Source organism: Felis catus, chromosome A2, assembly GCF_018350175.1.
Source record: "Felis catus isolate Fca126 chromosome A2, F.catus_Fca126_mat1.0, whole genome shotgun sequence".
NCBI lineage: Eukaryota > Metazoa > Chordata > Mammalia > Carnivora > Felidae > Felis > Felis catus.
The window spans coordinates 69,954,697-69,971,650 of record NC_058369.1 but is presented as its reverse complement, the minus strand read 5'-3'; the positions used below and the strand labels follow the sequence as shown (position 1 = coordinate 69,971,650).

At 45.8% G+C, this 16,954-nt stretch overlaps 1 protein-coding gene across 2 annotated transcripts in view; it reads right to left on the bottom strand.

Annotated features, from left to right (window-relative positions):
- Window positions 1-3,955: 3,955 nt before the first annotated feature.
- EGFR (epidermal growth factor receptor) overlaps window positions 3,956-16,954 on the bottom strand; it is a 210,939-nt gene continuing 197,940 nt past the window's right edge. For both annotated transcript variants that reach the window (XM_006929086.4, XM_045052148.1), the window contains exons 23-28: window positions 15,027-15,173; window positions 13,478-13,575; window positions 11,911-12,078; window positions 11,455-11,502; window positions 10,637-10,739; window positions 3,956-9,960 (exon numbers count right to left, since the gene is read on the bottom strand). In XM_006929086.4, the coding sequence (XP_006929148.2) occupies window positions 9,602-9,960; window positions 10,637-10,739; window positions 11,455-11,502; window positions 11,911-12,078; window positions 13,478-13,575; window positions 15,027-15,173 (923 nt within the window). In that variant the 3' untranslated portion in view covers window positions 3,956-9,601. The remainder of the gene's footprint in view (window positions 9,961-10,636; window positions 10,740-11,454; window positions 11,503-11,910; window positions 12,079-13,477; window positions 13,576-15,026; window positions 15,174-16,954) is intronic.

Genomic DNA, 16,954 nt, shown 5'->3' with positions numbered 1-16,954 from the left:
CTGAGCCACCCAGTTGCCCCTGTTCTGAAATATTTTAAATGACATAAAAAATAACTGTTCTTCGCACGTTGCCCAGAACGCCCCAAAACTCTTTGAGTCTAGTGAAGTGTTTAATGATGAACCTTTGTCATTTCAATTTCTTTTATGTTATTGTTCTATGTGAAAAACAGTGCTCTCCCCTGGAAGCCTGGTTGTGTGCTGTATTAGGTCAATTTCACTTAGACTTGCCCTTGTGGAAATTGATCAGCCAAGTGTAAGAGCTGAGGGAAAGTTGTTGTAGGTTAAAATATCCTTGTTGGTTTATCTGCCCATTTCTGTTTGTGGTCAACAGTAGAAAAAGATAAAAGAAGAAGGCTCTGGAAACATAGCAAAGGGAAAAGCAAGCCATTTAGAAATAAAAACAGTTGGTAAGGTGTGGCACTAAGCTCTATCTGAAGTAGAAGGGAGGATGCTATTCTTTTTCCAACCTTCGCTTTCACCTAGATGGAGCATCACTGTTTTGTTTTTGTTTTTGTTTTTTACATCACTATTTAAAATTTTTTTTAATGTTTATTTATTTTTGAGACAGAGAGAGAGACAGAGCATGAACGGGGAGGGGCAGAGAGAGAGGGAGACACAGAATCGGAAGCAGGCTCCAGGCTCTGAGCCAACAGCCCAGAGCCCGATGCGGGGCTCGAACTCACGGACCATGAGATCGTGACCTGAGCTGAAGTCAGACGCTTAACCGACTGAGCCACCCAGGCGCCCCTACATCACTATTTAAAGAAAAGAAAGGATGGTGCATTTTAGAAACTGAATTGGCCTTTAGGCTCCTGGAAAGTGGAATCAAAGAAACCCAGTTTCTATTAAGTTATCAGGTCTCATTTGCTTGAGCAAATGGGACCACCTCTGGTCCCAGGTGTTGGGGACCCTGGGTTGTAGACCTCCCCAGTCGCCCCAGTCTGTTCTCTCGCCTCCCCCTCCCATTCCATGGACTGTACCCTTTCTCAGGCAAGGGAGCACCTACCTGGAGCCTGCCCTCCCTCTCCTGCCCCATGCTCAGGTCCGGGATCCTGGGGATTTCTTGCCAAGTGGTCCCAGGCTGGAGGCTTGTTCAGCATCTTCACCTGCGCTGATCTCATGCCAAAGAGTGACCCAGGGGTGGCCTACATGGTGGGGGACTGAGCCACAGGTGAGAACACAGTGGGAGGCACCACGGGTCCACCTGTTCTCTTGCTCCAGGTGTACACGTGTTGGATTTAGGACTAGGGATGTGCTTTGCTTGGGCTCAGAAGGGTTGCTTTCAAGAATGGGGTAAAGGATATATTTTTATTTCCTTTAGACCCTAGCATCCAGCTTTTCTAGCTCAGTGTCCCGGGCAAGGAGAGAGATTCAAGGTAGGATCTGTAGAAGCATTTCAGAGTGTGGACTTGGCTGTTCTTCCCATGATCTGTATCTCTCAGGGTTCTCAGTGTGACTAATGGGGAGCAGAATGGGAGGCTCCTTCAAAGGACTAATTACAAATATGCCCATAGGCTCTTTCTCGTATTTTGTTTACTATTTTTGAAAGTAGGGTGGACATCAGATCTATTCTTAGGGCTTTTCTACCGAAGTTTTTAATTTTTTTTAATGTTTATTTATTTTTGACAGAGAGAGAGAGACAGAGCATGAGTGGGGGAAGGGCAGAGAGAGAGGGAGACACAGAATCCAAAGCAGGCTCCAGGCTCCGAGCTGTCAGCACAGAGCCCGACACAGGGCTCGAACTCACGGACCGCAAGATCATGACCTGAGCCCAAGTCGGACGCTCAATTTACTGAGCCACCCAGGCGCCCGGTCTACCCAAGTTTTTAGCTGTCCTTTCTGGGTATAGAGGAAAAACCTTGAGAGGAGCAAGGTCTGGAAGACTTGCCCAAGCCCCGAGCAAAGGGAAACCCAAAGAAAAAGAATTCTGTCCTCCTTTTCAGACCCTCCAGTTCTTGGGAAAACTTTTCTCTCCCCAGGTAGTTATAATTAGTTTCACAAGATTATTGGCCCAGAGCAAAATCTCTTCAAGCTGAAACTCCATTTGTCCTGAGCTTCAGCTTGGAATTATGCGGAGCAGGATGGTGGGGCAGTGGTGGAGATTATGGTGTGAGGGAGTTTGCCCTGAGGTAAGGGCACTCCTCTGGGATCATAAGCCATGGCCTTCCCTTGGGCATGACATTGGAGGCTTGAGGGGGCCAGTGCCCCATAATGCTCTCCAAGTCTACCTCATTTGCTGACATTTGCCTTTCTCTATGTGGGGCTAAACCCCTTAATCGAAGGCTTTGAGCTCTAAGAGGCTTACTCCTTCCCAAGGTGCCTGACAATACCAGCGTGTGGAAGGTCAGGAGGCCAGGAAGCCAGGGGAGCCTGGGGCCACAATAGGGAACTGGAAAGTTCCCGATTTGCTTATTCGTCAGCGACCCGGTTATCCTGAAGTCCTGCTTCTACATGAATTACAATTTTCTCTCAGCCCTCCGTTTGTATGTAGGCGACCGATGATCTTCTGAATGAACAACACAAAAACAAAGCTGCAATTTTCCTGGAAATGATGAGAGTCAGCCCTGCAGGGATCAGTGGTGGTCGTGAGCCAGCCGAGCCCCACTTCCTGCTCTCTGTCCTCCTGAGTAACAGGAACAAGGTAGAGCATTGTGTGGCGACCAGCTGGTCCAGGAGAAAGCAGTGGCAGAGGGAGTTGGGGCTTTATTCTCTGGGGTCAGAGCACTGAAAGTCAAAGAAATCTGAAGCCCTGTGGACGATTCCAGGCCAGGGCCAGGGGATTCCAGGTGCTAGTTCCACAATCTAAAGCCAACTTAAAACCGCACGCCCACCTCTTCCTGCCCTGTGCCCTCCCACCTCCCAGCTGGTCAGCTGCTGGTCCCGTTTCTAGTTTCCTCCCCAGTGCTGGCACCTGCTTCATCGCCAAGTTGGCTTTTCCTCAGCTGTTGAGATGGGTTTACACCCTTTGCCTTTGACTCGCACTCTGTGGTTACTACAGATGAGAAAACTGCTTATTCCCTTACGTGTTCAAGTACTTAGCTAGAGAACCGGGTTCTTACAGAACTTTTACCTTGACTTTGGCAGAACAATTTCCCTCCATGCTGGTGGTTACTTTCCTGGCTCACAGGAAGCATAGGATATAAGTGTTTCTGCCACATGGAGTCCTCATGGACTGGGAAAGCCCTCAGATATAAGGGAGGTGGGTGGTAAGGTGTAAGCCGTGCAGCCCAGAGTGGGGGGCGGGACCCTCACACAAGGGTGTGCCTCATTCATTCTTCAGGCTTCTAGCATTTGTGATTTAGCAGAATCGCAACAAAACTTCTGTTTGCTTTGGTGCCTGCCATAGGAAAATCCCGTCCACCGAGGAATTCCCTCTTGGGAAAATGGGTGATGGGCATTGAGGAGGGCACTTGTTGGGATGAGCACTGGGTGTTGTACAGAAGCCAATTTGACAACAAATCATACTCATAAAAAAATAAAATTAAATAAAATTAAATTTTTTTTTTTAAAAAAGGCATTTCCCCTTGGCTCTGTGTTTCTCCACCATGAAGGAAATCAGGGGAGGGGAGGTCCTAAGAACAGGTGCGAAGAGGCTGCAGACCCCAGTCAGACCGCATGCTGCTGCCACACAGCACGGCATTGAGGAGTCCCAGTCTCGCACAGGAAACCTCCAAACATTAAAAAGTTCCCAGGCCACTTGGGTGTGGACGCGATACAGTGGAGGCAGGAGTGGGGGGCAGGGAGGATATGGGAACCCTCTGTAGTTTCCGCTCAGTTGTTCAGTGTTTGAAGTTAAGACTGCTCTAAAAATAAAGTTTATTAATTAATTTAAAAAAGTTATCGGGAAAGAACATCTACAGTAGGTCAGATATGATTAATAACTACTGTCAACACTGCATCGCTAACGAAGGATACAATATTATTTATAAGGTACTTACAAGAAAAGACCAATGAATAATATACATCTAATTTTTTAATACGCAATATACAATCAACATGTTCTGATCAACAGTGTAAACCATATAAAAGAGAATCTTGCTTTTCATTTGTACACATATTGCTTTCATCACAGCAAAATTTTACATTGTTAAGACGTACCATATATAGAAGCTATAAAGCTATTGCTTGCTTGTTTTAGAAATGAAGGTATTGCTGTCTGTTGTTAACTGGACATGGTCACCCTGATTATCAGGCATCAGATCTATAGGACCTCTTCATTTCCAAGAGATGGTGTTACAGTATAAGATTATTTTGTAACCAAATCAGGTCAAAGGGTTTAAAAATAACAATTAAATGCACCTAAGGAAAAAAAAAAGTATGCTTTTCCTTGAAGTTTCGTCTGCTAGGTGATAGGGTGGGGATGCATAGTAAGAACTTTTGTGGGCAATTTAGACAGGACAGACCTGTGACCTCGGAGGGCGTAACGTGGCTGTAAAGTTTTAGCCGTGGAAGAGAAAATCCTAATTGCTTTAGGTTTTTTTTCCCCAGATGCAATTTATGGAAAATATATAAAAGTGTTTCTTAAAGAATCCTTTTCTTGGACTATTGTTTTTGTAAAAGCCATCCAGCTACTTACACAATCTTCTTAATGTCTCCCCTTTATAATGTAACATATATGTCAATGTTTTATTTTAGCCGGGCAAACAAAAGTTACCTGCTTATGATGGGTGCCATGTTGGTTGGACCAGCAGTGAGAATGCTCTCTACCTTTATTATACCACCAGTCCACCTTTAATAGGGGGAATGGAAAAACCTATCTGTTCCACATTTCCTTCCCTTTTCATCAGCTGGTTAAACCTCTCCCTTCTAGTGCTTGGGCAGCTTGTCACGGAACCTGTCCTCCCCTGCAGCAACTGGCACTGAGGTCCTTGAAGCGTTAAGTTGTCCAGGCACCTAGGTTGGTGGTTCTCAACCTTGGCTGTCCATCAGAATGACCATTAGGAGCTTTCAAAGGCACGGATGCCTGGATTTCACCCATAAAGATTTGTATTGAATTGGTCTGGGGTGCAGCTGGACCTCACTAGTTTCAAAAGCTCCCCAAGGGATTTCACTGTGCAGACAGGGGCTGAGAACACTTTTTCGGGAATGGGAAGGTGAGGTCATGAGAAGGCTTGGGAAACATGGACTTCATCAGTGTACTGAGTAACCAAAACATGCTGAACATTATTAGGGTTCTGCAGATCTGTTTAGTCTATTGGTAAATGCACATCAGCTATAAATACAAAAATAAAAATAATTTGTATCAAAGTCAGATTAGTGTATATAAACCAACAAAGTGCTATATTATTGCTTTTTTTTTTTTTTTTACATCGACAGGATCATGCTGGCAGTTGAGTACAGCATAGCATGCAGTTGGATCCGTGTTAGCAATAACAAAGTCATTCTTTTTCTCTAACATGGAGAGAGGCTGCTTTAGCGGAAGACTAAACCATATGTGCTTTTTACCTTTTCTCATTTTATAAATATAAAAGGCATGATTCCTCTTTATCAGGACAATGACCTAGCTTAGCTCTGCGACGAGGCTGTGCCTTTTTACGAGAAAGAGGAGCGTTCCATTACTTTAAATCCCTTCAAAGATTTCAGTTTCGACTTTTGATTCTATTTGTCTAACTTTTAGTAGAAAAATGAGTTTTTCTAAAAACATACCTTACAAAGTTCAGTGCTACAAGAGAGGCTACTATTCCTCAAAAAAAAGTTACAAAAATAGATTAACATTTATAAACCCTATGTGAGTGTGTCTTTCATAGTACAAAAATGTATGCCCCTGATTCGGCAGGTGTGGCTGGTAATAGAGGCAGGGATTTCTTTTCAGTAAGGTTTTACAGCCCGTGGGCAAGGAAATATAAACAGATTGTTACGTTGTAATAAAAACGTTCACTTATCAAAAGAGAAATGCAAAGTAGACGTTGAGGGCAATTCCACCAGCTGTTACGCGGTGAGCGCCTCACTGTGAGAGAGACGATTTTTCTAACTTCTTAGAAAACGCAAACTGTTCCGGGGCTTTCCGGAGGCTCAGGTTTGGGTATTTGCCACTTTCAGGGTAAACTGCCGGTGACGAAGAATTAGAGGCTTTGGAACGGTCACGAGTGGGCAAGTCTCAGGAATATTAAGGACTCCACCACCTTCCTTTACCTGACTCAGGCTTTTCTATTCGGCCCTGACTTGGGGGCATGGTATAGACGACCTTACAGGTCACCTTAGAGGTGAGGGTTTAACTCTGCCCATTAGGATCACGTGGGGAGCCCTGAGAGTCCCCTTCATTGGTCTGCAGGGACCCTGCCCCTGCTTTTTAAGCTCACCAGGTGATTCTGTTTGGCAGCAAGGGTGAGATCTGTGGGTCACCATAACTCAGCAACTTGACCCCTGCTTGTGTAACCTGAGGCCTGGAGAGTGTGCAACAGGCCAGCGGGATGCCTCCAGCTGAGGGACGGGCCTCCCCATAGGCCTTTCCTTTATACCAGTGTTTCCCCAAACTTTGGTGCTCATCAGAATAAGCTGGGGAAGCTCTGAAAAGCCCATGGGCCCAGGCTGCACCTGAGCCAAACTAAGAATCCTTCAGATTAAGCACTTTCAACAAGTACCTAAGCCTTGTTATCAACTGGAACGCAATATGGTGCCTCCACATGCTCCTGGTTATAAAACCAGTGACAACTGGCACTCAGCAAATCTAGAATTTGGAAGATTCGTCTTTTTTACTTTGTGAGGTGACAAAAGTGTGTTTCATAGAGTATGACGGCAGGGACTCCTTAAAGTTTATACGAGACGTGTGAGGACGCTGGCCCATTGTAAGCGTTCACTTACAACTACTTTTCCCTGAACTGTTTCCAAAGACCAAATCTAAGGTGGGGTCAAGGGGAATGTTTCCAGGAACTGAGAAGGAACAGGCTCTCTCCAGGGTCTTTGAACCCAGTGTCAACAAGGAGGAACTGAAGAGACAGAGTAGAAGCTTTGAACCCTGGCCAATCAGGGCCATGAAATGGAAATACTGGTGCTGCGGGGAGCCCTCTCCTCATCTGCCCACAGTGACGGCTGAGGCTCTTGACTCGGGCTCTGCATTCTCAGGTTCTGAAGCATCTACAAACCCCCTCTGCACCTCCCTGGATAGCCATTGTGAGGACATTTTGGGAAACACAGTCCTACAATTAAGAGAATTTAGCAACCAGATTTTATGCAGGAAAGCTGAAATACAAAAAAGAAAAAGCTTGAATAGTTTTTGCTGTTTTATTATGTTATAGTAAAATATTGCAAATTACAAAAATACTAGGATTTAACTGCTACAGTTGAACTCACATTCAGTTGCTCTCCCTCACTAGTCCCTTGCTTCTTGAAGAATAAGTGGTGACAAAAATGTGCATCATTCTGTTTCCTGGGGCTGGAGAAACTTATCAAAATATTTATGTTCTGAGGTGAATAAATAACAGAAGTGCTTTACTGACAATGGCATAAAGTGTTAGATTCTTAGAACGATGTTTAATCTTTTTGCTCATCATTTTCAAATCCCCATAAGGACCCACATGTAGGGCACTTGGGAAATGTTACAGGCTAGTTCCCAGGCTTACAGGGACAGTTTGTAAAGACCACCTAAGGCAGGCTTTTCTCCCACTTTCATTAGTGGTTCCTCTGGCAGATGCTTTCTTGGTCAAGTTTTCCTCTGCTTGGAACACACGTCCCATTTCCCTTGTGGCTAAGACCCTGGTCCTGTTTTGACCCAACTCCACCACTCCCTCCCCGAAGAGCCTTCCAGGTCCCCCCAGGCAGGGCCCATCCACTATTCCCTGTTCTGTGCTGTCCGTGCTCGGCAGACCTGTCTTGCCTACCATCCCATCATGTTGCTTTAAGGTTGGCCTTTATGAGTCAATTCCCTCGGCCAAATTGTGAATTTCTTGGAATCGGGATTATGTTTTATTTATTTTTCTATCGTTAGTGCTTATGCTGGGCTGGGATAGTTGCTTAAGAGTATTGAATACCATTGGGACAAGATCAATATTTTGGTAACAAAGCTGTGCGGCCCTGACCTGACAGTCAATAATTTAATAGCAAAAGGACAATTGTGTGTGTGTGCGTGTGTGTGTGGCTGAACACATCTGTAGGCCGGAAATACTGTCTGCAACATTCTTCCCTTGATAAGCTGGATGTTGACTAAGAGTGTTTAAAACACTGTATACAAAGCACTGCCGTGAACCGATTGGGTTACAGGGACACACAGGTTGGAAAAACATTTAACGTCCTAAATTATCTGGATCTTCCAATAACTGGGAAATTGTTTTAAGAGGGAATTTTTTTTTCTAAAATACCCGTAGATGTCGTTAAGGCATTGTCATCAATTTCAAACTCTGATTTCATATTTACCACTTTCTTCCCCTATATATAATGTTGTCTTTATTTCCACCTGTAAAATGCGCCCCCCAGTGGCGAGGGCTGTGCGTTCCCGCACAGGGGCCTCAGAGCCTGGATCCCTTCATTCCCGAAGAGTGAGGCGGGCGCTTTGGGGCAGCTCATCAGAAAGGAAAAAAGTACCCTTTGAGTAAAAATCTTCTAAAGTGACATAAAAAGAAAATTATCTCCCATAAGTAGCCTAATTTGGTGGTGGGAGGCTGAAAGTGTTTTAGGAGCGGCTGTACCTCAGCAGTGTCCCGATATATGGCCACTCCTTGACCCCTAAGGGACTTGATGTATTTCCTTCGAGACTCAAATTTGAGAGCCATGTTCTTGTGTGAACTTTTGCATTACTGTTCCATCTTGATTAAAGGCTATTGGTCTAAATACAAGCCGATGCTGGTTATGGTTTGATGTACCGTCTCCTCCTACTGACAGGGAAAGCATACTGAGTTTCAATGGAATGGAAAATAAACAAGTAAGTCTGATACTTATAACTAGAAAACACTGGACAACCAATGGAGAGTAAGTACCATGAGGAAACCTGTCTAAAAAGAAGTCTGAAGAAGAGTTCTCCCCGCCTCCGTTTCTTCTTCAGTCAGGAAGGGTTCAAAGTGGCTTTATCCTCTCGTACCTGGTATGATTTGATACAGTACCAATAAGTCCCGCTCAGGACATAGAGCACTTCTAGTTTTGTCTTGCAATGGAAGAATCATGAAGCAGAGTCAGTGGAATCAAATGTTAGCTGGAAGACGCTGACCCTTGCTTCTTGGTCACAGTTGGGCCTGGATCAACTCAGTGCAGCAAGTGCTACAAGCAAGCTTCTTCCTCATTGGAAAAGCCCATTATAAACAAAATCAACAATGACAATTAAAAACCCCAAGGGCCCCCAAGCAATAAAACTCCTTACACAGTTTGTTTCATCAGATATACCTCATGGCAAGGTGAACTTCTGCCCAAACAGACAATATTCTTGCTGGATGCCTTTTTTGTGGAGGCCTCACAGTTCGAAGACAAAGGAATGTCCCAGAAACTTCCCCAAAGTGCATCCAAGTAGGGGGAACTTCCTGCACGAAAGATGGGTCCCATCGGAGCAAATATGGCTGAACCAGTCCACGGGTCCAAGAGTTAATGTGGGCATGACTATCAGCACTGAGTAGCTGCCGTGGCTTGACCCAGGGACTGAAACATTGGAGATTGTGACGGCCAACACTATCCTCTGTGGTCATGCTCCAATAAATTCACTGCTGGGCGGTGCTACCCTTAGGTAGTCTGCATTTTCAGCTGCAGGACCCTTAAAGATGCCATTTGACTTGGCTTCCTTGGGAAAGAAGTCCTGCTGGTAGTCAGGGTTGTCCAGGCTAATCTGGTGGTTGCCTTTCTGGGCCCAGAGGGTGGGGCCGTCGAGCACACTGTTGACGCAAGTGGGGTGGGTGTTGAGATACTCAGGGTTGTCCACTGCATTGCTGTGGGGATTTTGGTAGTGAGGGTCTCTGCCAGGAGCTGGATTTAGAGGCTGATTGTGATAGACGGGGTTCTGGACGGAACCCGCAGGCCTTTTGGGAACAGCCTGGTTTATGTATTCTGAAATGGAAAAGAAATCGCAGGTGAAGTACTCAGCAAAGCATCGTCCCAAGCAGGATTCCTGTGTACCATCTGAACCCTATCAATACTCTTCCCTGAGGCAACCAAGCGTAGGGACAGCTGGGAGGATGATTCTCTGGCTGTTGCTGCAAAGTAAATTACGTTCCTTTCTGTATTTCTCAAAGCAATTGGCACATCTATCTCTTGTCAATTTAAAGTTTGGAAAAAGATGGACCGCCTTGAGGTGCATGTGTGCACACAGGTATGGTACGTCTGGGGATAAAGCTCAGATTAGGAAAATACATGTTTCATGGGCCAAAAATGGAGCCAGGATCGAATCTGTCACACGTGTTCACACACTCACTGGCACACACACAATCATACACACGCACACACACGCCTTTAATGCCTGCTTCAAATTCTAGAACGTCTTCTGATTGATTCTAAAAGCATACCTCCAACCTGGACGTGACTTGAGCTCAATACAAAGACCCTCACGTGTGCTCGGTCGGTTTGTATTTCTCTGCCTCTCACTGTCTACATTGTGTCTGTGAATTTGCCAGAGTCCCCACCTCCGGATTAGCCTGAAGGAAGCATGTCCTCTGGGCACCAGAGGATGGAGGCTGGCCCTGCTGCCTGGGGAAGCCTATGACCGTGTTCAGCATTAGCCACTCACCAGGTGCCGGGAGGAAAGTGTCATCCATGTTGTCCTCAGTCAAGGTGCCAGTGGGGTCTGAGCTGTACCGCTGCAAGAAGCTGTCTTCCTTGAGGGGGCAGCTCTGAGGGGAGGGAAGAAGGCAAGGTTATTAGTCGGTGCTGCTCAGACTTCGAGGTGTATAAAAATCACCTGAGATTTTGTAAAATGCAGATTCTGATTCAGCAGGCCCTAGAGAGGGCCTGAGATTCTGCATTTCCAGCAAGCCTCCCCCCACCCCCCGGATGATGCCAGTGCTGCTGGCTCACAGACCACAGAGCAAGTGGCAGGGACCTGGTCAGTGCTGTGAAGCAGGGATTTCGGCAACAACAGAAATGTTCCATAATCTGTGCTCTTCAGTGGTTGCCGATTGAAATTGAAGCAGATATGTATGGCTGGCAGCTTCTCTCTTGGTAAGTATGGGTCTGGATCAAGGCTTCATGTGATCAAGCATGAGCACCCCTTGGAAGGCCGGCTCAAACACAGATGGCTCGGCTCTGCCTCCAGCATTCCTACGTAAGTAGGTCTGGGCCGGTGGCTCGATGGTTTTCATTTCTCACAAACTGCCAGGTAATGCTGCTACCCCAAGCCCACAAACCACATACTGAACAGCACTGTGATAAGTGATAGCTATTACTGGCCTCAGAGTAGGGGTCAAGGAAACCAACCAGGGAAGAAAGGAAGGAGATACAGGAAGGAAAATCAAGATTAGTTGGGTTAAGACAGGCATTTTCTATGTCCAAGAGAGCCATGATCCAGAGCTGTTGTTTAATCCTGGTTTATTAGGTGTTCACACATACCCCGTTTCTATCGATGCAAGTCACGGTGGAATTGTTGCTGGTGGCACTCTGAAAGAGGTAAACAAACAAACAAACAAACAAAAGGTAAACAAAAATTTGCTGATCATACACTTGCATCTTCTCTCCCATTTCCACTGACTGGTGGGTCTCATGGAGGGGATATAACTAAAGGTGCTTAATTTTGTCTTGACCCATTAGCTTTAGAAAACTAGGCTTCATTCTGATTTAATTCTAATCCTTAGTAGACCTAAAAAGGTTATGATCCAGTAGAGGCAATGCAATAAGAAAATTCATACACTTAACTGGTTCATTCTGACATTGGCTTGACCATTGGGTTGAAATTTACTTCTTTGACTCTATGTACGTTCCACTAGATGGGTCTCATTTTCTCTCACTTTCTCTCAACATGTCATTCAAACCAGTGGATACAGCTTGAGAGTGAATGACATTTCCTACCAGAGAACTCAGGAGGGGGGTCCGGGATGTGGAGGGGCTGTGGAAGAAGCCTTGCTGGGGGATGAGGTACTCATCGGCATCTACGACGTCTTCCATGTCTTCTTCGTCCATCAGGGCGCGGTAAAAATTGGAGTCTGTAGGGCTTGGCAGATGCATTCTCTCATCTCCCTGGTTCAGAGATTGTGAGACAGTTAGTGAAACCCAGAGAGATGCTAGTCCACTTCCTGCCTAGAGGAGGGATCTGTGGTCACAAATAGGGAGGCCTATTTGTTCGCCAATTTAGTTATAACAAAATCACCCTGGTTCTCTGAAGTCTAGCCGCTTCCTTCCCTCCCCTACTGACATTAAGACACTAAAAGTTCTTTGATGTTTTAAAAGCCCTGGACGAGGGGCGCCTGGGTGGGTGTCCCAGTTGGTGAACCGTCTGACTCTTGATTTTGGCTCAGGTCATGGTTTCACGGTTCATGAGATCGAGCCTTGCATTGGGCTCTGCTCTGTCGGCACAGAGCCAGCTTGAGATTCTCTCTCTCTCTCTCTCTCTCTCTCTCTCTCTCTGCCTCTCCCCTGCTTAAGCATGCTCATGCTCTCTCTGTCTCTCTCTCTTTCTCAAAAATAAATAATAAATAAATAAACATAAAATAAAATAAAAGACCCTGAATAAAATAGAAACAGCATAAGAGGAAGAAGACAGGGGTGAAGCAGCAGCATTTATTGAGTGTTACTATGCTGTTAGGTGCTGTGGTCATTTGTAATAAGAAATTTATCCCTACTCAGGACACAGAACTCTTAGACCCCAGGAATTTCCGAAGTGATGAGAGCTGCAAAGGTGTCTTTTGCTACATTAATGAGTGGCTTTAGGACCACACCCAAGGACTGGAACTATCCGTCTCACCCCTGATGTCTTGGAATGGGGGAGGGGCTGGAGGTTGCATCAGTCCCCATGGTCAGTAATTTAATCAATAATGCCTATTTAATGAAGACTCCATATAAACTTACAGGGACCAGGGTCAGAGAGCTTCGAGGCCGGTGCACACATGGAGATTTGGGGAGAGACACCCAGCTGGTGTCAGAGAACTGCTTGCTTGGAGGTGCGTGGAGACCCCCTCTCCCCCACCCCCCAACACACACCGGAATGCTAAGCAGCACCTTTGGGTGCTATGTGATATATTTTGCATTCTTTATTTCACTGACTCAATTAAAACAGCCCCGTGAGTTTGGTTTTAACCTAAAGTGGGAAGTGGAGAGCCAGAGATCTGAAGCCAGATTGGTTGACACCAAGCCCCGCTTCTCCATCAGACCGTGCGAAGGCTCTGGCTAACTGAAATGTAAAGGTGACATACGGGAGGGGGTGTGTCTGGGCACTAGACTTTAGAAGGGAATGGCAAATGAACTTGGAGGCACCACACATGCCCTCCTCTTAGTTCAAGGCTTGCTGCAAATGCATTGAGGATTTAAGGACGGGACCTGGGAGACAGGGAGGCCGAGCTGGCCCACGATGCAACACAGTGACATTTGACGCCCATCAGAGGGACCTCTCCCAGTGGAAGTTCAGACTGTGATCCGGTACCTGGATGACAAGGTAGCGCTGGGGGTCTCGGGCCATTTTGGAGAATTCAATGATCAACTCACGGAATTTCGGGCGACTGTCTGCATCTATCATCCAGCCTGGGGAAGGAATGAGGAAAACAGTACAGTCAGGCCCTGAAAGAAATGGTAGAGATGGCACTGCTTCACGGGGGCATTTATGGTGACCTCTTTGTAGGCAAATAAGTGATGCGGAAACCTAATCTCTGTGATAGACGTTTCTGTCTTGGCAGACGAGCGTTGGTCACAGTTTACAGACAGTGATGACACAGTACGCTTGAATCAGAATGACAGGATCATCCTCTAATTTTCTATGCCTACTCTTCCTAGAGCCGGAGTGCCGGCATTTTCACCGCAAGTGACCCAGCATCGGGGGCCGCACTATTTGTGAACTGCTCTGACTGTAGGCAGCCCCCGGCGTGCAGGCTCTCCGGCAAAGTCCTCCCTGGACGTCCACGCTCGTCTATATTCACTTGGCAGTCTTGCAAGCTGGACACTAGATTCAATTTAGAGAAAGTTAGGGACTTTCTTTAATAGCCTCAGGGTTTGGGAACTTCCCATCCTGGTGCTTTCATTGTCTTACATATTCAGTAACCAAGCACGCAAGTGAGGGGGATGTTCCCGAGTCTTCCTTAAGACCCATGTTAACCTCGCTGGCACATTTGATTACACAACGATCTAAGTCTGGATCAAACAAGCTGGAGGAACAGTTCTCAGCTGGAAATCCTCGCGTCTCTTGAGGGTTCACATTTACTTTCTATCAGCAGGATGTCAAGCTATTTTTGGATAGACTGCTTATGTGACCTTAGAGGAATCATGTAACCTCTCTGGGCCCCAGCTTCCCCTGCCCAAAGCGAGGAAGTGAGAGTAGCTTACCTCTGTGGTCTGCAGTTCAGAAAGGCAGTAATATTTACATCAACTTGGCCCTATCATACCCCCTGTGCTCCCTTGTTTCATCAGTATAACGTTACCTTCAGAGCCTGCTGAACGCGTGGAATAACAGCATCAATCGAGTTACATACTTTTATTTAGATTAAAACATGTACTTGCTACACTGCACAAGACCTCACGTTGATCTATTATTTGAAAGGCTGAAGTCAAGACGCAAATGTTGACTCTGTTAGCCTCATGTGCTTACTCATTGTCAGGCATTTAAAAACATTCTGTCTCTCTGGTAACGGGCCTCAAAATGCAGAGTGCCTTTTTCATTGAGCAACTCAGAGACTAGAATATTTCGGTGTAATGGCTTATGGAGGAATTTGATTTTATTTATTTGCTTCCAAACATGGGCACATGCCAGGTCACAGTGCTCAAAGGGTCAAGCAAGTGCTTCCTGAAGAATGTTGGAAGAGGGTGTTTACAGATGTTCCTGGACTTGAGTGCCTGCTGTAAAGATGTGACAATATTTCCTCAGGGAATCAGAGGCTTCAATTTTTTTGGCTAAGGGCAGTGATGCCTTTCCAGGCACAACAAGGGGCTCTGAGTGCCAAGGTCCAGCTAGTCAAGAGTGGATGGCCACAGCAGTCACTCACACTTGACCATGATCATGTAGACATCGATGGTGCATATGGGTGGCTGCGGGAGGCGCTCTCCTTTCTCCAGGATGGTCGAGATCTCACTTGCGGGGATTCCGTCGTAAGGTTTAGACCCAAAGGTCATCAACTCCCAAACGGTGACTCCTGAGAGGATGAAGAGTTGCTTTACGAGTCAATAATAATCACACCGCCTTGTCTTTAGTCATCATTTAAATGTTTCTAACATTTAAAAACCCATGTTCCTGTGGCTTTGGGCCATTTGCTTGAGTGCTGGAAGACTCATTATACCTTCGGGTAAAGTGGGATAATAACAGCATCTGTCTTAGAAGACAGTTGTGCAGATCAAATGAGATAACACAACGGAAATGTTCAGACAAGGCCAGGCGAATAGTAAGTGGCCAATAAATGGTAAACTTCAGTAACAGCAACAATGACAACACAAGCACCGTAATGACATACATGTTATTATTCAAGGAAGCAGAAGTCACACACTCAGACATCTCCCCTAAACGACTTGGATCTGTGGAAGATGGAGACCTACAGACAGGGTTATATACACTGCACGTTTTAAAATGATAATAAAAACTGGAAACAGAGAACCCCATAATCTTTTTAACAAACCTAAAAACACCATACCTTTTATTTCAAAAAACCATCAAGCATCATGATTAAAAAAAAAAAAAAAAGCAAAGCAGTTTTAGAATTGGTGTTTTTCCAGGCCCTCCCTGAGTTCTGACGATCCTTCCATCTCTGTGCCTCCTCCCTTGACGGAATTCTCTGCTCTAGAAACCTGGATAGTGAAGGAGCACTGGGGAGACTAAGAGAGGAGTCCGGTGGGACTGAGCCCAGGTCCCCGACTGCATGGAGAGGGACAGACAGTCCTGGCAGTTTCCTGATAATCCAATTGGTCTGATGACAGACTTTCTTTAGAGCTGGCCTCTAGATACCTATTACCACAGGTCTGCTTGGATCATCCAGAGGCCATCACCAAACTGAATGACCTGAATATGCAACATGCAGGGGTAAGAAAGTAGATTCTCCTGTCCTTCCTCACCAATGTCAATATGGACTGGATGAAAAAATATCTCATCTCCAGATCCATGAAGTCAATGAATTCTCCTATAACTAGGTTTAGACATTGTGTTTAAATATGCACATCGAGGGGTGCCTGGGTGGCTCAGTCGGCCAAGTGTCCGACTTTGATTCAGGTCACGATCTCATGGTTTGTGAGTTCGAGCCCCGCGTCGGGCTCTGTGCTGACAGCTCGGAGCCTGGAGCCTGCTTCAGATTCTGTGTCTCCCTCTCTCTCTGCTCCTCCCCCACTCGTGCTCTGTCCCTCTGCCTTACTCTCTCTCTCTCTCAAAAATAAAGAAACGTTAAAATTTAAATGTGCACAATTCCTCTGGGAAGTCAAGGTTTGAGTGGGCCTGAAACATGGCACAAATTCTCTTTTCAACTCCTAAGCATAACACATACATTCCTAATTTATTAAAATATTTTGTCTTGAGTGGGGACTAGAGAGTGGGGTAACAGGATACGTTTTCTAAACTAAAACTTCAGGCTTACGGTTTAACAATTCCAGCATACTGCCAGGGACAGCAGATTGATCCTAATGGCTGACAGCACATCTTCCGCCGAAATGAAAACCACATGACCGCCATAGTGATGCTGAGTCTCTGATACTGGTTGTAATCATTCAAAGGTATTAAGTCACACAACTGTAGAGAGTGTTCATCGATTCAACAAATGTGGATCAACTCACGGACTGTGAGTTGGCTCACGCCAGTGGCAAGGATGGAAATGCAGCCACATGATCCTGGACAAGCCAGACCTGTCGTGATTGTGATCTCACCCACCGTGGTTAGGGGCTCAAGTCTTATTTGGAACATACATGGAAAACCAAAGAAGGATGATACTCAGAGAAG